Source organism: Schistocerca piceifrons, chromosome 1 (assembly GCF_021461385.2).
Source record: "Schistocerca piceifrons isolate TAMUIC-IGC-003096 chromosome 1, iqSchPice1.1, whole genome shotgun sequence".
In the NCBI taxonomy this organism is placed as follows: Eukaryota; Metazoa; Arthropoda; class Insecta; order Orthoptera; family Acrididae; genus Schistocerca; species Schistocerca piceifrons.
The window spans coordinates 1,031,421,887-1,031,444,415 of NC_060138.1; the positions used below are offsets into that span (position 1 = coordinate 1,031,421,887).

The window sequence follows — 22,529 nt, forward strand, 5'->3', positions numbered from 1 at the left end:
TCATCCCAAATTTGAATAACTGAACCATAGTTTTTGCCAGACCTTGGATTATCTACAGAGGGACCCAGAAAAATAGTCAATATTAATGGAACATACTGTTAATAATTCTTGCACAAGAGGAAGAACAATCCTTGCAGAGGGGGAAGGTTATTTTGTGTGTTCAAAGTGACCCACATCAGCAGTCAAACAATGCTGAACTGTTGACCAAACTACAGCTGTCACTGTTGCCAGTATGATAGCCCTACAGGACGCCTCGGTGGTTTCTCATATTTTATTCAGTGTGGCTGGCTTCTGTTGATAAACTTCATTTTTCCAAGTCCCCCATAGGTAGAAGTCAAGAGATGAAAGGTCTGGAGACTGTAGTGGACACTCAACAGCTACTCTTTGGCCTACCCATTGTCCAAGTAGATTTTCATCCAAGTAGGCTCTGACATCTCTGTGGTAGTGAGGCAGAGCGCCATGTTGTTGTAGGTAAAAAATTTTATTCCCAAATACCTCTCAGATGGCAGGTAAAATTGATGTTTGCAGCATACAAAGATACACATCACCAGTTACAATACCTTCAAGGAATAATGGGCCAATCAATCTGCACAATGACAGATCGAACCGCACCACACATTAACATCTGGTGGAGTAACATGTCAGTCCACATGAACGTGAGCATTTTCAGGAGACCAGTACATGCAGTTGTGATGGCTTACAGTGGAGTTCAGTTTGAGTTGCACCTCTTCATAACAGATAACCATCCCTGCAAACCGTTCGTCTTCACGAAGTATGCCGTCGTACCACTAGCGGTACTCCAATTTTTGACCCGGGTCATCTTCATTCATAGTGTGCAGCAATCTTGGAAAGTATACTTTCCACTTTGCAGCCTTCAGAATTTGTCATATGCTTGATAGGCTTACACCACTTTCACGTGCACCCTGCTTCACAGATTTTTGATGTGACATAGTAAAATGTTGCAACACAGCATCACTGTAAGCTGAATTTGCTGTTTTTGGTCAACCACACATTTCATTGTGCACATCCTGAACAGTACCATCAGATTCAAATTTATACCGAGTATGATAAATTATTGTATGTGTTGGTGGCTGAGTTCTGTACACATTGCACCGTTGCTGAGTTCTGTACACATTACACCATTGCTGTTGTATCTCCATCATGTTTTTGTACTTCCAGTACCACTTCAATATGGCCTTGCATTGCTTAAAGGACAATCTTACTTCATTCATTGCTGAACTGTCATCTGCTGGAAAACGTGTGCCAAGATCTGTTGAGAAAACAATCAACTAAGCTGCCATGCGGAATTGCAACATTTTGTTCCACAGATGTTAACTATCAGAGTGCTTCAATTTTTCTGGACCCCTCTGTACACATGTGCCTGAAGATGAGGAATATCCTACTCACAATCCTCCCCAACCCTCCTAAAATGGTGTTCTGCTGCCTGCTCAATCCACACATCATTGTGGTCCATCCCTGTGCCACACAGACCGATGACCGTAGCAGTCTGGTCCCTTTAAACTCACAAACCAACCAACCTGTGCCACACACTCCAGACTCTTTGTCACTCGGGTTGTACCATGGTTCAAGACCTCTACAATTCAGCCATCAGCGCACCCTGCTCCAGTTTCATCACAGGCTAATTCTACCCTATCAGAGACAAGGCCATCTGTGAGAGCAGCTATGTCATTTACCAGCTATGCTGCAATTTCTGCACAGCATTCTATGTGGGCAAAATCACTAACCAGCTGCCCACTAGAAAGGCCACTGCCGAACTGTGTTCAAGAGCAGAGTTGACCACCAGTGGTGAAACACACTGCGGAGTACAACATGCTATATTTCCTTGCTGCTAGTCAACCTGTGCCCTCTGTGTCCTTCCTCCCCTCAACACCAGATTTTCTGAAATATGTACATGGAAGCTGTCCTCCCAACCCAACACGCCCTACTTTCCTACAGTCTTTGTGGTCTCAGTCTCTGCTAGATCCTGCCCCACAGTTAACCACTACCGTGCCCCAGGATACTAACTTCCTTCAGCCTTCACCAACCAATACCTTCTTCTCCCCTCCCCCCTCCCCCTCTCAGTCTCCTCCTCCTTTGTTCTGCCACCTCGTCTCAGTATATTCCTTCACATCATGATGTGCTGCACGAATTCACTGTGTGTTGCCTTCCTGTGCCAAGCACCATCTGCATTTCCCTCCCACATTCCTATTCCATACACCTTCTGCCTCCCTCCTGCACTCCACATTCTTTCTCCCCTCCCCCATTCCAGCTAACATAACCCTCAAGTCAGCCCAAAGGAACTGAACAGGTGTGTGTGTGTGTGTGTGTGTGTGTGTGTGCGTGTGCGTGTGCGTGTGCGCGTGCGCGTGCGCGTGGGCGTGGGCGTGGGCGTGGGCGTGCGCGTGCGCGTGTGCGGTGTAGGCGTGTGCGTGTGCGTGTGCGTGCGTGCGTGCGTGCGTGCGTGCATCTGTGTTGGTGGGTGCGTGCATCTGTGTGGGTAGGTGCACGCGCGCGCAAATATGAATTTGGTGTCTTTCCAATAGCATATCCATGCTATTGAACAGTTTCAGTGTCTGCACGAAATTGAAATGAAAATATCTAACCCAGAAACATGACTCCATAGTTCCTCATCTATCATTCAACTAGTCACTAGGCTCCAGAGACTAAATAGTGTATTTTATTCAGTTATTGGGTTAACATAAATCTTTTATTTGTCAAGATTGCAATCTGTAATAGGCTTATATCAATAAAAATTATAAATTGCAATCTTGACTAATAATGTTTTTTTCTGAATCTATTAACTGTAAAAAACTGCAGCTCATGTATCTCCACCTTAACACTGACAAGAAACAACATTCTGTTGTTTGTTGTGCTGGTAAACTGATGGTACTTCTTGGCCTTTTCTGTGTGGCTACTGTAAGATCATGGACCATAACAAACAAATGATACCGTCTCTACATCTTTTGAAATCATTAGGAAGAAGTTCACAAAAGAGTATTTGAAAGGCACAGTGGTAACACGTATTCACATTACGTGTTATGTTCGGAGATCGCAATACAATGTTGATTTCTTGTATTACAGTGTAGCAAAACAAAGTTTGGTATACCGTGACATTCTTCACAATATGAGGAGAATCATTTTGTCACATGTGGATGTGGGTTTTCCTCACAATTACTTCTGTTTTCCATCCATGTGGCACTATTGAAATGCCATGGTATTTTAAAAATTGCTATAATCCTCTTCATCTCGTGATCTTTTTCGTCAAAAGTTGACAAGTATGACATTCATTTGAAATGTCAACATATTTAAACACTACATCCAGTTGGTAACCTAAGAGCTTTTCATCATAATTTTGTTACTTCATTGTGTTCCTCTTTTATTTCTACTCAGCTAAAAAATGTGCCACTTGTTATTAAAACATTATATTATTTATTTATTCACTGGGTCTATTTTGACCCCGTAGTATCATGAGAGACTTGTTAATTACATGTTCTTTCTTTCCAGTACCTCTTCATTCTCTGCTTCTAGTAGCTCTCTCTGCTCCCAATATCTTAATTTTGATTCGGGTATGAATCTACCTATGGCATTCCATGATATCCCTGTAGCTGGACATATCCTGCTCTGCTACATATGGATATTCTTCGCCTATTCCAGTTGGTTTCCTGTCCCCCTGACTTCTTTCGTACAGTCATTTCTTGTGAAGCATGTTAGAAGAAATCCATTTGATTGTGACGCAACGTCTCCTCTATAGGGGTAATAGGACATATACTCAAAATGGAGAGTTTAAGGCTAGATAAAGTTTAAGACTTTATTATCTGTTTGCCAGTACATTTTAAATAAAATGTGTGTGAAGCAGAAGTTTGGCTGTCATTTAGTACTGAAAGAAGTGTATGACTTACGTCCATTTATTAAATTATCATTGCACTGTATTTTTTAAGGTATCTGAAGGAGATGGAATGCCATCAGAAGTATGTTACAATTGCATGCACCAACTGGAAAGCTCATACAGATTCAGACAGAAGTGTGAAGAAGCAGATACTAAGCTTAGGAAACTACTGAGAGCTGCCAAAGATGCGGTAAGTTGTAATGTTCAGTGACAGCAGTATAAAATTATTCTTAAGCTCTGTCAGTGTCAAAATTTGGTACAGCGCTGACAACGAAACATCACCAATCTGAACTGATATTTTATGAACAAGAAGCTCACTTGCAAGATACCATTCCCAGTAACCGATCCCTTGCAGAAATTTCGGCCACGATTCTAACTGTACGCAATTATGACCTTCTGAATATACAGCTTCAGTTGTTTGTCATTAATGATAACCAGAACTCTCCTATTTGTGGAATATTGAAGGTGAGCGTAGAGGAGGAGGTATGGGTCATATCTGCCCAAAGTGTTTCAAAATCTTGTTCAAGAACACTTTATTCTATTCAAAGAAAAGGAAATAATACGAGTACATAACTCCAAATGAAACAACCTAAGCAAGTGAAGGTTTATTATGAAATAAATTTATTTGATTTGTAATTTAATCTTACCAATGATGTTTCTTTTCTTCTCATCCTGTCCAGTAAGTCTCCCCTGACCTGTAGTTCCAGGCATCTTTTCTGAACTCTACCCCTTTTTCTAGACCTCACTAGCCCTTTTCACCCCTCCTACTTTCCCTTCAACTCTTCTACTTGAAGAAGGCGCAGCTGGCTTCAAAAGCTTACAAACTTTAACACATTTATGTGTGTGCTCTCCTGCTGCCACTTGGCGAGTAGATTTTTTATCTGTTCAAGCATAAGTACGAAAAAGATAGTGAATTGGTTAATACAAAAAATAACAAAACACATGTTAGTGGAAAGTGTGATGGAAGTTCTGCGTCATCGATAGGTACACAAACGAAAGGTGCAGAGATTGCCTAGCGCTTGGTATGCACTTCCTTTTTGAAGTTTGCAGGAAAAACATGCACACACACACACACACACACACACACACACACACACACACACTATTATTAGCGGAGGAGGCAGGGGGAGGGGGGAGGGGTAGCAGTGAGTTACCTTAGGTTTAGGGCAGGAAAGTTATGGCAGTGAAGTATGTGCCGTAAGTATAGCTCCTATCTGCACAGCTCATAAAAACTGGTGGTGGTGGAGAGGATGCAGATGGCACGGGTTGTGAAGCAGCCATTGAAATCTCGCATGTTGTGCTCTGCTGCATGTTGTGCCACTGGGTTGTCCACGTGCCTGAATAGGTTAGACCAACCAGTAGCTATGATGCCGCTGGTATAGCTCACTGCTTCATCAGAACTCACAAACTCTCCCGCCTGTACAGACAGTGCCGCAATAAGGCAGTGCCACCTATGGTAAATAAAGAAATCCACCAAGTATGAAATCAGTAAGTTAGATTGAATGTGGTGGTTGATTTTCATTCACAGCCATGGGTCCATCGAGGTGTTGTTTTCTATCACGAAGCATCACCTTTACCATCCAATGAACTGCCTTATAGTGACACTTTGTAAGGTCCCTCTACATCTGTGCAAGACTATGTCTTCAATTTTACTTTCTTTCTTCTTTGTTTTCCAAACTCTTCTCTATGGCTTTCAGTTACAGCATCATGGTTTCATCTTTCTGGATCTGTGACACTTCTCGAAAATACTTTCCTGTCATGTTGGTAGACTCCAAAGACCTTGCTTGTTTTATGTTGTAGACATACAGCTTTTTAACATTGGACTTTACTTCTCCTTGAAGTATTTTATACTTTTCTTGCCTGGAATATTATTTTTGAAGTGAGATGAATTCACATTACTTTTCTCCAAAAATCTTTTGGCAATGCAACTTACTTCAAAAGATGTGAGTGAAAAACCCCACTCTTGCTATGCCTATGCACTCAGAGTTTTCTTTTTCTTGCTTTCTGGAGGCCTACCATAGTTGTTCAGCTGAATTTTCTCAACTTTCCTCCAAGTCAGTGATTTACGGATTCTAAACTTTTGTTTTGCTTCTCAGTAAGACACCGCTTTATGAACTATTTCAGCTGCCCTGGTCAGATTAGAGGTGTATTCTCTGACTGTGCTGAAATTGTAAATACAAGTATTTATCTGTGTGAAATACAATAAATTCTTTGCAAGCCTAGTCTGACCAAAGTTGGAAGAAAGACTGAAAATAAGATATTGAGATAACTCTTGAAATGGAAACTTTTCTACCAAAATTTACTTGTGTCTCCTCATCAACATGATATTAATTTGTAACAGTCTCTTTCTCCTTGTTTTCTCCATCATAATCTTCAATAGCCTTTCTTCCATCCCTGTTCTTTTTACATTATAAATTACCATTATTTCTCCAGCATCTGCCTTCCTATGGAACATTTTTTTCTGTTGGTTTATTTCATTTTGTATCTGTCCTTGTTTTGCCTTTCACGTACCTCGTGTGATTTTCTTCAAGTTTACCTTTCATATCTAAATATCAAGAATTTGTCATTTGTAAAACTGAAACTTGTCTTGGCTTTTAATCCAGTAACATTTCCATATTTTTTTTAATTATGTATTTATTTCAATTTTGATATGCATTCACCTGATCCAGCCAGCAAATGAATTACTAGAATATGGAATTAGTCATGTTTTTGTGGTGTAATTACAATGACGTGCAACAGAAACCTTTAAGTAACTACATGGTTTGTATATTTATATATTAAATGTACATTTATATATCTGAAATGATGTAATTGCAGTCAGTTAATTACTACAAATTAAGTCATTGCAATAATTACTGTAGATCTCACAACTAAACATAAAATAAATCTGCCCTCAACCCAGAATTTTTATTAAATACGTTTGTGTTGAAAGTGATATGCTGTTGCCTTCCTCTGACCTTTGATTTGACTTTTTTAGTCAATTATTGGGGCAATTCAGTGTAATTTGCATCCTTAACCATTATAAAATGTCATTTTTTCACATTAATGTACCACTGCTAGAGATTAAAAAGTGATAGTCAACAGAAAAAATCCTAGGTCTGACAGGTAATCTGACCTATGACCTTTGGATTTGCCTTAAGGTGCCAAGCCCACACCCAGGTCTTGTAAATTATTTGGTATGTATTATTTTGCAAGAAATTGAAGCTTTGATATAATATTTGTAGCAGTATTCCACTGTTGTAACGCAAGATAAACCTTCCCTTCCTCACTTATATAAAAAATTCATCTGCTGGAGAAAGATATTTTTTGAGAAGGCATTTCTACTATTGTCTGTTAAACTGTGGTGTTGTACTAGTAAGACTTTTGGCATCATATGAGAGATCATTAAACAGTTTTTATTCATGAAGCGTACAAGATGGAAGATATATGTGGTGAGTATTGGTACTTTTTGGGAGACATTTGTACGTTAGTTATGCATAAGGCAAAATATTCTGAGCTAAGTCTTTTGACCAGTTAATAAAATAGTAAAGTCTTTGTACTAGTGTAACATGAAACATTCAGTTCAAACAATTACACACTGTTAGCCCATATTATGAGTGACCTACTCTCCTGTCCATCCTTCACAATCCAATTCTTCTCTTCTGAGTTTCAGAAAAATAGAAGTTTATAACCTTTATTTAATTATATTAAAAGGAAAAAGTCACGTAAGAAATATGGAAAATTACAAGTAGACAGAATTACTTACAAGAACTTATTTTCAGGAGACAAAATTCCAAGTACTGCCAATAGATACACATTCTGTTCTGAATTTTGGAGGAAAGAGTGGTCTGTTAACAGCATTTTTAGGGATGCTGTAAACTGGTTTAACAGAAATGGGCTTCCCGTTAATTACAGCAAAACAAATTTTATTCAGTTTCATATAGTCTCTAAATATGGAGAAATAGGAGAAAAACTAGGTGACCAGCAAATAGCTACGGTGGATATTTCAAAATATCTGGGTATGCATATTGATAGCCAACTAAATGACATTGTGGATGATCTGTGCAAAATACTGTCTTTTCTAATGTTTTCTCTTACAGAAGTGTGGAATCTATTATGCTAGCTTATTATGGTTATTTTCATGCTGTTATGGCATATGGAAACATATTTTGGAGAAATCAGCCACTGCCTAGAAAAGTTCTACAGTATATGCACAGATAAGAGCCATAAGAATCATCAGTGGTGTCCACCCGAGAGCCACATACAGAAATCCTTTCAAGGAACTTGAAATACTCGCATGCATTACACCATAGATATTCTCTACAATGTATTTTTTTTAAAGAAAAAAAGCCCATTTTTAAATGTAATAGTGTATATCACAGCCATGATTTTTTTTTTCAACCTTAAGTAAGTCAGTTCCTATAGCAAGGGCCACTTTACACCACAGAATAATTCCTGAATCCACACTCAGATACATTCCCAAAGTCTTAATTGTGTACATTTTATTTATTATTGTAAACATGCTTATTTTTCTGTAGCAGATTAATTTCCTTGTCTTATTATTTTCTGTAACACTTATATTTCTGTTATAGAATATAGTTGTAGACACTGTAACATGAGTATGCACTTTAATATGAGTTTGGTTGGTACTATTTACATAACTCCATGATTGTAACCACAATGAACTTTAACCTATCTGTCTTTCCTTGTTGATGAAGGAACACTTCCAAAAGCATGGAATAGATTTTTTTACTACATAGCTAGCCATTAAAATTGCAACTCCAGGAATGTTAGAAAATATCAAAATTTTACTTATTGTGTGTACATAGTATAGTAAGAAGAATACATGATTAAATTTGCAGCTGTTTTGGAGGTAGAAGAGAAGCAAAATTTGTTAGACTCAGTTGCAGCCTCTTGCAGCAGGGGTGCTTCTAATCTGATGAGGCATCAAGTTGAACTGAGATTGGATGGCAATGCTTCCAACTCTATACAAAATTCATCAGTTGTAGTGGCAAGCTAGTCTCTCAGCAATCGAAGACCAGATGATTTCAGTTGTTGAGCAATTTGCAGAACATGCTGGCAGGGTAGCAGTTGTATCAAGCTAGGTCAGGACAGTACCAGCAACAGACTGTCTTGCATTATGTCATTGAAAGATAATGTCTGGGGGACCATGAAGATAAAGCACAGCCTCCCCAGTGAATTTGTAGGAAGACAGGCTGGATAGTGAAGAGGGAGGTGTGTTTATAGCGATAAAAAGTTCAGTAGTATCGAAGGAAATTGACAGAAATCCGAAATGTGAAATAATTTGGGTGAAGGTCACGGTTAAAGCAGGCTCAAACATGGTAATTGGATGTCTCTATAGGCCCCCTGGCTCAGCAGCTGTTGTGGCAGAGCACCTGAAGGAAAATTTGGAAAATATTTTGAGTAGATTTCCCCACCATGTTATAGTTCTGGGTGGAGATTTTAATTTGCCGGATATAGACTGGGAGACTCAAACGTTTATAACGGGTGGCAGGGACAAAGAATTCAGTGAAATTTTTTTAAGTGCTTTATCTGAAAACTACCTTGAGCAGTTAAACAGAGAACCGACTCGTGGCGATAACATATTAGACCTTCTGGTGACAAACAGATCCGAACTATTTGAAACAGTTAATGCAGAACAGGGAATCAGCGATCATAAAGCGGTTACTGCATCGATGATTTCAGCCGTCAATAGAAATATTAAAAAAGGTAGGAAGATTTTTCTGTTTAGCGAAAGTGACAAAAAGCAGATTTCATACTACTTGGCGGCTCAACACAAAATTTTTGTCTCAAGTACAGATAGTGTTGAGGATCAGTGGACAAAGTTCAAAACCATCGTAAAATATGCATTAGATGAGTATGTGCGAAGCAAGATCGTAAGAGATGGAAAAGAGCCACCGTGGTACAACAACCAAGTTAGAAAACTACTGCAGAAGCAAAGGGAACTTCACAGCAAACATAAATATAGCCAAAGCCTTGCAGACAAACAAAAATTACACAAAGCGAAATGTAGTGTGAGGAGGGCTATGCGAGAGACGTTCAATGAATTCGAAAGTAAAGTTCTATTTACTGACTTTAGCGGTAGGTGGATCAAAACAAAATGTCCAAACACTCTGTGACCAAAATGGTATTGAAACAGAGGACGACAGACTAAAGGCCGAAATACTAAATGTCTTTTTCCAAAGCTGTTTCACAGAGGAAGACTGCACTGTAGTTCCATCTCTACATTATCGCACAGATGACAAAATAGTAGACATCGAAATAGATAACAGAGGGATAGAGAAACAATTAAAATAGCTCAAAAGAGGAAAGGCTGCTGAACCTAATGGGATACCAGTTCGATTTTACACACAGCACGCGAAGGAACTTGCCCCCCTTCTTGCAGTGCTGTACCATAGGTCTCTAGAAGAGCGTAGCATTCCAAAGGATTGGAAAAGGGCACAGGTCATCCCCGTTTTCAGGAAGGGACATCGAACAGATGTGCAGAACTATAGACCTATATCTCTAACGTCGATCAGTTGTAGAATTTTGGAACATGTATTATTTTCGAGTATAATGACATTTCTGGAGACTATAAATCTACTCTGTAGGAATCAGCATGTGTTTCGAAAAAGACGATCGTGTGAAACCCAGCTCGCGCTATTCGTCCCCGAGACTCAGAGGGCCATAGACACCGGTTCGCAGGTAGATGTCGTGTTTCTTGACTTCTGCAAGGCGTTTGATACAGTTCCCCACAGTCATTTAATGAACGAAGTAAGAGCATATGGACTATCAGACCAATTGTGTGATTGGATTGAAGAGTTCCTAGATAACAGAATGCAGCATGTCATTCTCAATGGAGAGAAGTCTTCCAAAGTAAGAGTGATTTCAGGTGTGCCACAGGGGAGTGTCATAGGACTGTTGCTATTCACAATATACATAAATGACCCTGTGGATAACATCGGAAGTTCACTGAGGCTTTTTGTGGATGATGCTGTGGTATATCGATAGGTTGTAACAATGGAAAATTGTACTGAAATGCAGGAGGATCTGCAGCGAATTGACGCATGGTGCAGGGAATGGCAATTGAATCCCAATGTAGACAAGTGTAATGTGCTGCGAATACATAGAAAGAAAGATCCCTTATCATTTAGCTACAATATAGCAGGTCAGCAACTGGAAGCAGTTAATTCCATAAATTATCTGGGAGTACGCATGAGGAGTGATTTAAAATGGAATGATCATATAAACTTGATCGTTGGTAAAGCAGATGCCAGACTGAGATTCATTGGAAGAATCCTAAGGAAATGCAATCCGAAAACAAAGGAAATAGGTTACAGTTCACTTGTTCGCCCACTGCTTGAATATTGCTCACCAGTGTGGGATCCGTACCAGATAGGGTTGATAGAAGAGATAGAGAAAATCCAACGGAGAGCAGCGCGCTTTGTTACAGGATCATTTAGTAATCATGAAAGTGTTATGGAGGTGGTAGATAAACTCCAGTGGAAGACTCTGCAAGAGAGACGCTCAGTAGCTCGGTACGGGCTTTTGTTGAAGTTTCGAGAACGTACCTTCACTGAGGAGTCAAGCAGTATATTGCTCCCTCCTACGTATATCTCACGAAGAGACCATGAGGAAAAAATCAGAGAGATTAGAACCCACACAGAGGCATACCGACAATCCTTCTTTCCATGAACAATACAAGACTGGAATGGAAGGGAAGACCGATATAGGTGCTCAAGGTACCCTCCACCACACGCCGTCAGGTGGCTTGCGGAATATGGATGTAAATGTAGATGTAGAATGTAATGCCTGCTGTCAAAATAACAATAGCCGGCTAACATTAATCAAAAAGAAACTTTGTTAATTGTTAATCCATTACTAAAAAAGTTAATTTTGAAAATGTTAAAGAGTTGCTTTACAGGAGATTTATTGGAAATTAATTGTAAGTTATTAACTCATTATAGTAAACTTTATTAGCAAGTGAATCAAACATGGTTGCTTAAATAAAAATGCTTTGTTTGAGTAAGTTTAGGTAGGTCATCCATGGTAAATAAAAAAGTTTAATTATTTAGTTTTATAATTATTTACTTATCTAATTTTAAATAACAGGAGAATCAGATGTCATCTGACATAACTTGCGTATTTCCCGTCATGAGCATCAACATGTTTAAGTTTTCCTCTGAGAGTGAGGCTCATTTAGGAGACAAAACGTCTTTGCCCATAGTAAACAGTTATTCGCCTGCAGCATTCGAAGGTATAGGGTGTTGAATTTAACAAATACATTTACTAAAACCCGTTCCCCAAGAAATATTAGATCACTGAATAAGCCTTTTGATTTCATGTCCAGGCACATTTTGACGATACTCTGGGCATCATTTGTTACTGATGTGTTACTAATACTCTATTCTTTACGCTGAGTGACAGGCTTAAAAATCTTCCTCTCTGTATTCATTGTTGCTGCTTCTGCCAACGCCCCACTCAAAGTAACTCTTCCTCCCCAGCTCTGTGCCTCGAAGCTTCTTCCATTCTTGTCTTACTACTTCTATTTGACTGTTGTCCCACGGATTGTCTTCAGTTGTAGAGCTAGAATCTGATTCCATGATTTAATTTCCACCGTCAATCAACTAATGAAAAATCATGCTTAACATGAATTCAGTAAACAAACAACAATAAACAGCAAACACCTACCTATTCTTGCTCACACTCTATTGTTTACATCAATCGCACACATCCCAGTGCAGCCACACACCTAAGTGACCACAGATTTTTCGGAATATGATGTCTGCGGATAGTGCGGTGCCACTTGTGTCATAAATGGCAGTACATAATTAACAATTAATGTACTCAGAGAATTTTAATAAAAGCGACATAGCCTGTCAGTATTTTTTAAAATTAACGTAAAAGTTAATCCATTACTCACAAACTTAAATTCGTTAATTAACAATTGACAGATCAATGGTCTTGTCCCAAGTTGTGCAAATAATGTGCTGTGCCTGAACACCCTCTTGGTGCCGTAGTACTGCACCAGCGTCCCTCCAGAGGTGAACATATTTTGTGCGCAAAGGCACCTCATATCATCACACCAGGTCCTCAACCTGTATGATAATGCGAATGCATCCTGGCATTGTTTTCCTCAGAGCAAGCATATATGAATATGTCCAGTTTGATGATGTACACAGAACTGAGAAATCTAAAAAGTTGACGCAGTGCCAGTCCTGTGTCTAGTGTCATTGACCCGCCACTATCAGTGTGCGTCTCTTTGCTGCCTCGACAACAGTCACTGTGCTGATAGTCTGTGAACCTCCAAATGTAGTAGCTCTACCTATGTGAACCTTTGTCTTCCTGTAAACAAGCCCATTTCCTGATTTGTGTCACATGACACGGTTGTACAATCCTGCATTACTAGACAGTATGTCTGTCCTTTTAAGTGCTAGTGCCTGGGCCATTGATATTCTGCTTGTTGTTGAATACAGTCCTCCTGAACCTATCTATAGACCATGATACTGTCACTGTCAAATTCCATATGCTGGAAGACGGTTCTCTTTCATTTCCGAACAGAAACTCGTTGCATGATCATTCCTTGTATACTGAACATGGACAGTATTCACTTGCACTTACTTTGTGCAATTGTACTGAAATGTTAATAGTTCGTATACTGAAACACCAATTTGATTTTGTAGCATGACGCCTTCATGGTGCTTCAAATTGAATGGCTAGCCATGTACTTTTTTGTGTCTATTGACAGTACTAGAATTACACCTTCTCGAGATGAGTTCTGGTCAGCCATACTGTCTCCTTGTAATTTTAATGTTTTCTCTATATTTGAAAGTTGTGTAACTAATGTTACAGGAAAATAAACTAAATAATCATTTGCATGCATAAACATCTTTAAAAACCTCTTAAAGAGCTTTCCAGGCCCAGCAAATGCTGTGTTTGCTTCTACCACATGGTTCAAGGTACACTTGAAGATTATGGGGTTGAAATCTAAGAAGAAAAAAATTACTCTCCTCACCAAGTTTATTTTCTGTAAGATGTAAACAACCAGCTGTAACTGAATAAATACTGCACTGTATTACTTACATGTATTAAAATTAAAATGTGTGTTCAAAATCAGTAAAAATCTAATTCATCCAATGATTTCAAGGAATAGTCTTCATGAATATGTCAAGACCTTCCCTATGAAGTCTTATTGTTTGGTGGTGAGAAGTATATGTTGCATTTTTCCAGTGTGTAATCTGTTCAAAAAATTAGCAAATACTAGACGTGCAGTCATGTATGGATATCTATCTGCTACTACACAGTGTGAACATTAATACAACAGACAAACTGCATACCCCTGTGGGTTCGGGGGTTAAAATAGGCCTGCGGTATTCCTGCCTGTCGTAAGAGGCGACTAAAAGGAGTCTCTCAGTTTTCGGCTTTTATGCGATGGTCCCCTCTCGGGTTTGACCTCCATATTGCAAAATTTTTCCGAAGAGCGAGCCAATTGGGGAAGTGTGCCTTGCATGGTGCATTGTGTCCATCATGCATTGAGATCTTTACCTTGCTTTCTCGGTGTCGCATTGCAGTCCCGCTCGTTCTCCATCTCTTGGTCAAGGATACATTCCTGGGTGCGATTTCCACCATGCACTATGCAGTGTCACTTTCTGCCGAGATGATGACTATGGACTTCCTTGCACCTAATATCCAGCACAGTAGCCAGTCCCTTGTGGTGGGGCCACCATATACCCTGTTGGTTGTAGCCCCCTGACAACACAGGGATCACTCTGCTGATGCCTGCGCCATTAACTCCCCACTTCTGCCAAGGAGTAGATGCCTATCTCCCTGGGGCATCGGGACTCCAGGCAATGGCCATCCTGCCAGGTGGCCCATCCTGAGGCTGGGTGGTGCCCGTGGGGAGGGCCCTTGTTCGGAGTGGGTGGCATCAGGGCGAACGACCCACAATGAAGCGTGGTACATCATATGCTGGTGGCCAGCTGCCAGCAGTCTCTAAGCGTTTATAGGGCTCAATTTAATGCAAACACGTATGACCACAATCATTCCCCTCCCTGACCACACCATGGGAGGAACGAAAGTCTAAGGATGGCGCTCTCACATGTACTCAATCGGTGGCAGCAGGTGACCCTGAGGCGTAACCTGCCTCCTTGAGCGCTTCATGCCTTTCCAGCCTAATGATGACATCATCTGACATTGGAATTTCGGCATCATCTTACATTGGAATTTCGGCAGTTTTTTTTCACCACTTGCCTGAACTAAGACAGATTTTAAGCTCAACACCTGCTCTCTGTATTGTCCTCCAAGAAACATGGTTCCCAGCAATGTGGACCCCTGCCCTTCGTTGCTATTGGGGTTTTATAAAAACCAGACTGACTGTACCAGGGCATCAGGTGGCGTATGTCTGTATGTCCTTACCTCTGTATAATCTGAATCACTTTCTGTTCATATAGCTTTAGAGTCTGTTGCTGTGAGGATAAGGACAACCTTGGATTTTACCATCTGCAATGTCTACCTTCCTCCAGATGGTGAAGTACCTCCTAATGAATTGGCTGCTGTGATCTCCCAACTCCCCACACCATTCCTACTTTTGGGGGAATTCAACGCCCATAACCCCTTGTGGGGTGGCACCATGATTACTGGCCGGGGTAGAGATGTCGAGAATCTCCTCTCTCAGCTCGACCTCTGCCTCTTAAATTACAGGAGACCCCGTCTCAGTGAGGTCCAGGCACTTATTTGGCCATTGACCTATTGCTTTGCAGCCCGGGACTATCACCATCTGTCCACTGGAGGGTTCATGACGACTTGTGTGAAAGTGACCACTTTCCGATCTTCCTGTCAGTACCCAGGCGTCACACTTTTGGACGTCTGCCGCTATGGGCCCTTAATAGGACAGATTAGCTGGCTTTCACATCTGCTGTCACTGTTGACACTCCTGCACATGGCGCTATTAATGTGGTGGTCGGGCAGGTCACTGCGTTGATCGTAGCGGATGCAGAACGTGCGATTCCTCTTTCTTCCGGGAGGCCTCGGCATAAAACTGTGCCATGGTGGTCACCAGAAATATCTGAGGCCATCAAAGAGTGTAGGCGGGCCCTCCATTTACGTAAGCGGCATCCATCGTTGGAGACTCTAATTCTTTTTAAGTGGCTCCGTGCCCATGCCCGCCACCTGACACAAAGACGGAAGCAAGAGTGCTAGGAAAGATACGTTGTCTCCATTGGTTCTCATACCCCTGCCTCCCAGGTGTGGACTCGGATTCACCGCCTTTATGGTTACCCAATCCTGCTGGGGGTGCTGGGATTTCAGTAAATGGGGCAGTGTGCATCAACTCAGGTGACATCACTGAGGATTTTGCTGAGTATTTTGCTCGGAGTTCTGCATCTGTAAACTATCAACCGGCTTTTCATTCCTTGCGAGCAGAACGACAGCGTTTGTCTTTTACATCGCACCTGCTTGAGCCGTACAATGCTCCTTTTACTGAGTGGGAATTCCTCAATGCCCTTGCCCATTGCCCTGACACAGCTCCAAGCCCTGACTGAGTTCACTCCCAATTTCTCAAACATCTGTCTGCGGCCTCACTGCATCAGATTCTGTCTATCTTGACTCGCATGTGGGGCAAGGGAGTGTTCCCATCCCAGTGGCAAGACAGCGTTGTTGTCCCAGTGTTGAAACCTGGGAAGGACCCTGCAGCGGTGGACAGCTACCACTCCATTAGCCTCACCAACGTTCTCTGCAAATTACTCAAACGAATGGTGAGCTGGAGGTTGTGTTGGCTCCTGGAGTCTCGGGGCCTTCTGGGTCCGTCCCAGGGTGGTTTCTGTCAAGGGCGCTCAACGACGGATAATTTGGTGTGCCTTGAGTCTGCCATCTGAACAGCTTTTTCCAGACGCCAACATCTGGTAGCTTTTTTTGATTTACAGAGGGCCTACAACATGACCTGGCGCAACCACATCCTTGCCACGCTGCATGAGTGGAGCCTCCGTGGCTCATTACCAATTTTTATACGGAACTTTCTCTCCCTCCATACCTTCCATGTTCAAGTCGGAGGCTCCTTTAGCTCCTCCCATATCCAAGACAATGGGGTCCTCAGGGCTCTGTATTGAGTGTTCCACTGTTCTTAGTCGCTATAAATGGCCTAGCAGCAGCTGTAGGGGTGTCAGTGTTGCCCTCCTTATATGCTGATGATTTCTGCCTTTAGTTCAGTTCATCAACCATTGGTGTTGCTGAACACCAACTGCAGGGAGCCATTTGGACTGCGCAGTCATGGGCTCTCTCCCATCGATTTCACTTCTCAGCCAACAAGACCTACTTTTCTGCTCTTCTGTCAGCGATGGACAGTCCATCCTGACCCTGCACTTTTTCTTGATGGCCATCCACTAGGGTTAGTCGAAATGTATTGCTTTTTAGGACTGGTTTTCAACGCCCTGCTAACATGGCTCCCCCACATTCATCAGCTTAAGCTGGAGTGCTGGCGGCATCTTAACGCTCTACGTTGCTGTGGCTGTACAAAGCCCTAGTTCAGTCACGACTTGACTATGAGAGCGTAGTGTATGGTTCATCAGTGCCCTCAGCATTGAAGTTGCATGATCCTGTGCACCACTGCAGGGTTCATCTAGTGACGGGCGCTTTTCGAACGAGTCCAGTGGCCAGTCAACTAGTGGAGGCTAGAGTCCCTCCATTGCACATCAGGAGCTGCCAACTGTGCAGTGCACGTCCATAGTTCTCCTCAGCATCTTTTATTCACAAACATGGTGGTTCCTGTCCCAGAACGGCAACCTCAGTCAGGGATAATGTTCGCTGTATGTGTCCGCTCCCTATTGTCTGAGCTTGAGTCCTTTCCTTTCAGCGTCTCATACGAGTCCATAATCATTCGCCTCCATGGTGTATGCTCGGCCGAAACTATGGCTGGACGTATCTCATTTCCATAAGGACTCTGTTCCTCCTGAGGCACTCCGCAGTCACTTCCTATCGATACTTGACGCGTCCCAGGGTTCTGAAGTCATCTATACCGACGTCTCGCTGGTTGATGGTCGCATAGGCTTTGCCTATGCTCACTCGGCACCTGTCAAACAGCGGATGGGTGCAGTGTCTTCACTGCTGAGCTGGTGGCCATTTCTCATGCCCTTGAGCATATTTGTTCCTGCCCTGGTGTGTCCTACCTGGTTTGCAGTGATTTGTTAAGTGGTTTACAGGCCATTAATCAGTACTACCCATGCCATCCTCTGGTAGCAACTATCCAGGAGTCGTTTTATGCCCTCGAATGGTCTGGTCATTCAGTGGTCTTTGTATGGACCCTAAGGCATGTCGGAATTCCAGGAAATGAGCTCGTTGACAGGGTGGCCAAACAGGCCACTTGTAAGCCGTCAGTGGAGATTGGTATACCCAAACCTGACCTCTGATTGGTGTTATGCCACAAAGTTTTAGGATTTGGGATGCTGAATGGCACAACTTAGTTACACCCAATAAACTCCGGGCAAGGGGAAGTCCTCTCTGCGGGCTTCTCACAGGGACTCTGTGGCCCTCTGCCGCCTTTGCATTGGCCACACTTGGCTGACGCATGGCTATCTTCTCCAGTGTGAGGCCCCACCACGTTGTCGCTGCGGTTCCAGTCTGATAGTGGTCCACATTTTGTTGGCCTGTCCACATCTCACCGTTCTGCGACAGAATTTTAATCGTCCTGACACACTTCCTTCGATTTTAGGAGATGATGCCTCCACAGCTAACTTGGTTTTACATTTTCTGCATGACTCTGGTTTTTATTCTTTGGTTTAAGTTTTAGTTCCTGTCCCTTGTCTCCCTGTGCTTTATACTCTAGTACTTTTAGGTTAGAGATTTTAATATGTTGCAGAGTGGCTGGCTCAACCTTTTTTATCCTCGTGATCGGCCAGCCTAGGAATCTGCTCTCCTGTTTTAAGCTCTTCTGCCTGTTTCTTGTGTCTCTGTGCATTTTTTGTCTTCTGTTGTCCCCAGTGTGTTCAGCTTCATGTTTCTAGAATTCCTGTGGTGTGTACTGTTGGTTTTCCATTTTACCCCATGGACTTGTTTCAATGGAACAAGGGACCGATGACCACGCAGTTTGGTCCCTTTAAAAATCAAACCAACCAACCAAACCAACAAACAGCAGGGAAAGATTCCTGACGGAAAATGGAGGAAAAAAGGTCCTATGAACATGTACAGAAATACATCATTGCCCCGGTAGTGCACTGACGAATGAAAGTTCCTCTGACATGTGCTGTGTCTGTAGCCCACAGATGACGATTATGCTGATTGGTAATACCAGTTCTGATAAATGTTGGTCCATCGATAAAGAGCACAGATGACAGAAATCCCATAATTGTGATGGTCTGGTGAAAAAACCAACAAAATTTTTTCAATAGAGGGGAATCCTCTGCTGGTAATCCTTGCACTCATTGAAGATGATATGGATAGTAGTGGTTGTCATGCACATAATTGTACTTTGGCTTACATCGTGTGGGTGCACCACTTGCATGGAGCTTGTATGAGTGTTCATTTCAAAATCCTGTGGAGTCCGATCCTCCTAATCTCGTGTATGCACAATCTGCCACCTCCCTGCATGTTCATCTGCTTGAAAGTACCCATGCTCACACAAACACCCAGAAATGTTGTGTGATGTAGTTGGTGTGCTGCCTCTCAACTGTTTTGAGGTGCTTGGCTGTACATAAACACCATCTTGGCCTGATCCTGACAAGAATACTGGGCCATTCTGCTGCTTACAGTACACTGCATCAATTACACTGTCTGCGACACACAAGGAACACACGACATGTGGTCAGAGAAACTTCCATTTGTCAGCAACATTTACCATGGCAACGTCGCATGTTCAGACACATGTTTGTAGTATAATTTTAACAGTTCTTTCAACCTTTGCACACTATGATGCAGTCCATTTCTAGGAAGCTATTCTTCATAAATTTGTGTGGGCAATGATGAGAAATTTTATTGTAAAGTATCTTTATGTGCACTTCACCAGAATTTTTAATTATTAGCAACATTATGTGCAATATCACATCAAATAATAATGCTGTGAGTATTCTCTGAATATGTTTACTGTAAATTACCTGCACTGGGGGTGAACAATCTTTATTTTACAAGATGAACTGTAGTAACACCTCATGTGTATTTATGTGCTCCAAAAAGGAATTTTTTTCATGTAATTTTTACTTAATAAGCATCTAAAGTAAATTTTGTTACAGATAATACTTTTTGTCTTTCCAGGAAACAAATCAACGAGAATTTCATGAAACTGACTTCGTCAGTGTCAAGAACAACCTTTTTAACCTTCAAATTATGGCAACAGAAACAACAGAAAAATCGACCACATTATTTGTCTGCAGCTCTCCAAATCACAGTAATTCTGAGTTGATTTCTTCGGATATATTTCCTGTTAATAAAAGCCTCTGTCCAACATTGTCAGATCCCACAACAATAGATTGTAAATCAAGTTCTAACCCAGTCTGTGATTTGAGTGATTTGCTTATTCCAAATGTACATAAATCATTGTGTAATTCATCACAGGTAGATACTACTACATCAGAATGCGAATTAGAAGCTGGTGAAAAACAACAATCGGATGACAGTTTGAAGGAAATGGAAAATTTGTCTTGTAGCGAAGTTCATCCTGTTGTGGCAAGCACAGGTGATATCCATTCTCAGGTAAAGAGTGAAAAAAATACTCAAAATTCATTACAACTACCTGAAAATTGCCAGAATTCAAATCCTTCAGATACAGGAAATCAGCCATTCATATTTTCTCCAACACTGAAAAATGAAGAAATTACAGCAGAATGTTTGGACGGCAGCAAAGCACATGTTGACATGAAGGAGTTGGGCAATGTGAACTGTGGTTCATCTGGAGTGGTTCAGTGCAAGACTGTTTCTGATTACAAACTGATTTTCAAATGTGATAAATGTCCCAAGAGGTTCAGCAAGAGACTAGACCTGAAGCGACACACTTCTGTTCACAATCAGCAAAGAGGATTTGTCTGTGGAATATGTGAAAAATGGTGCCCTAATCAAACAAATTTCAAGCGACACGAGAGAACACATACTGGTGAACGGCCATTTTCCTGTAAATACTGTTCAAAGAGTTTTTCACAGACTGCTATCCTTAACCGGCATATGATGATTCATACTGGTGAAAAACCATTCCAGTGCAACGCATGTGGAAAGAAATTTACTCAAAAAGAAAGTCTTAAAGTACATTCAAGGCAACATTTGTCTGGTAATGATATCACGACCTTTCAGTACAAATGTCCATTTTGTGAAAAATCTTTCCGCCACCAGTCTGGCCTTTCAAGACATTTGATGTCTCACACAGGAAAAACATTTAGTTGTAACCTTTGTCCAAAAACATTTACAGACCAATCATCTTTGAAAAGACACCTTAAACGACATTTTGAAATAAAATCTTGATGAAGCTTAAAGACTGTTATTTCAGTAGCAAATTTAGTGCTTAGTAATATCCTGTTGATTAATCTGAGCAAGTAATTTGACTTTGTGAACCATCAAATTATAGTAGATAAATTATGAAGCTAGGGCATTCGAGATTTAGAACTCTGTCAATAAAAAGCAGAAGGCACATTTTAATAATAAGAGCTCTGGATTATCAAATATTTCAAGGGGTTTGTTTCAAGGTTCTGTGCTTGTACCCCTATTGTTTATAATTTATGAGAGTGACCTGCCTAGTATGCCACGCAAATCTGTTCTCACACTGACAATGTCGCATACCTTGCAACTGGAAATTGTATAGAGGACCTAAAGGAACAAGCAAAACAAGTCTCAGAATTTCCAGTATCTTGTTTAAAGATAGTGAATTAGCGGTAAATCAGAATAAAACTGAAAACAGTTTCTTTAGTTTATGTAATTCTAACACTGATTGTATGTCTCTTAAGTTGCATGGTGTATATGTAGATTCCAAATTAACATAGAACCACCAGACAGAATCTACATGTATTAAATTTTTCTAGAGGCTAATTTGTGATTGAAAATGCAATGCTTAGTTCCTCTTATGAACTCTTTCACAGCACAAAATGTGCTGCATTCTTTTTTAGTTGGTCAGCTAGTTACATGTTCCATAGTTCTTTTTAACAATTCTTTTATCGAAATGATGTGGGATGAGTCAGATTCCAGAATTTGCGTACATGATTAGTGTTAACATAAATGAACACATTTTTTAGTCCTTCATGCCATCACTCTTAGAAACTTGTTTTTACAGGCTACTGGTTTTTAAATAGAAATTTGTCCATGGAACAGGAGGAGTTGTCCAGGAGAAATCATTTTCAGTTAGATTTAAAACTTGCTTTGCTACCTGTCAGACATTTTATGGTATAGCTTTGATCTATGCAACTTACTAAGTGCCAAATGTGTCAAATCTTAAACCTTGATTACAATTTGCTGTAAACAGGCCTTCCGTAATGAATAGTTCCCACCGAATCTCTTGCCAGCCTCCTTTTCTCTGAGACTTCCAAGGCACTGTACAATTCTGAAGCACAGGTGACCCTCCACAGCAGGTAGAGAGATGCAGTCGCCACGAAGCCTTTCATGGGCCTAAGAGGATAAAGGTGGAACATTCTTACGACATGGATCCCCCCCCCCCCCCCCCCACACTTTGTAGAAGGATGTTAGGTAACAGAACTTATTTAAT

At 41.2% G+C, this 22,529-nt stretch overlaps 1 protein-coding gene across 5 annotated transcripts in view; it reads left to right on the forward strand.

Annotated features, from left to right (window-relative positions):
* LOC124723233 (zinc finger protein 454-like) overlaps nt 1-21,309 on the forward strand; it is a 55,170-nt gene extending 33,861 nt beyond the window's left edge. For 4 of the 5 annotated variants that reach the window (XM_047248439.1, XM_047248440.1, XM_047248442.1 and 1 more), the window contains 2 exons: nt 3,939-4,076; nt 20,102-21,309. In XM_047248439.1, the coding sequence (XP_047104395.1) occupies nt 3,939-4,076; nt 20,102-21,298 (1,335 nt within the window). In that variant the 3' untranslated portion in view covers nt 21,299-21,309. The remainder of the gene's footprint in view (nt 1-3,938; nt 4,077-20,101) is intronic. The other variant, XM_047248441.1, reaches the window with a different exon arrangement.
* The last annotated feature ends 1,220 nt before the right edge of the window (nt 21,310-22,529 follow it).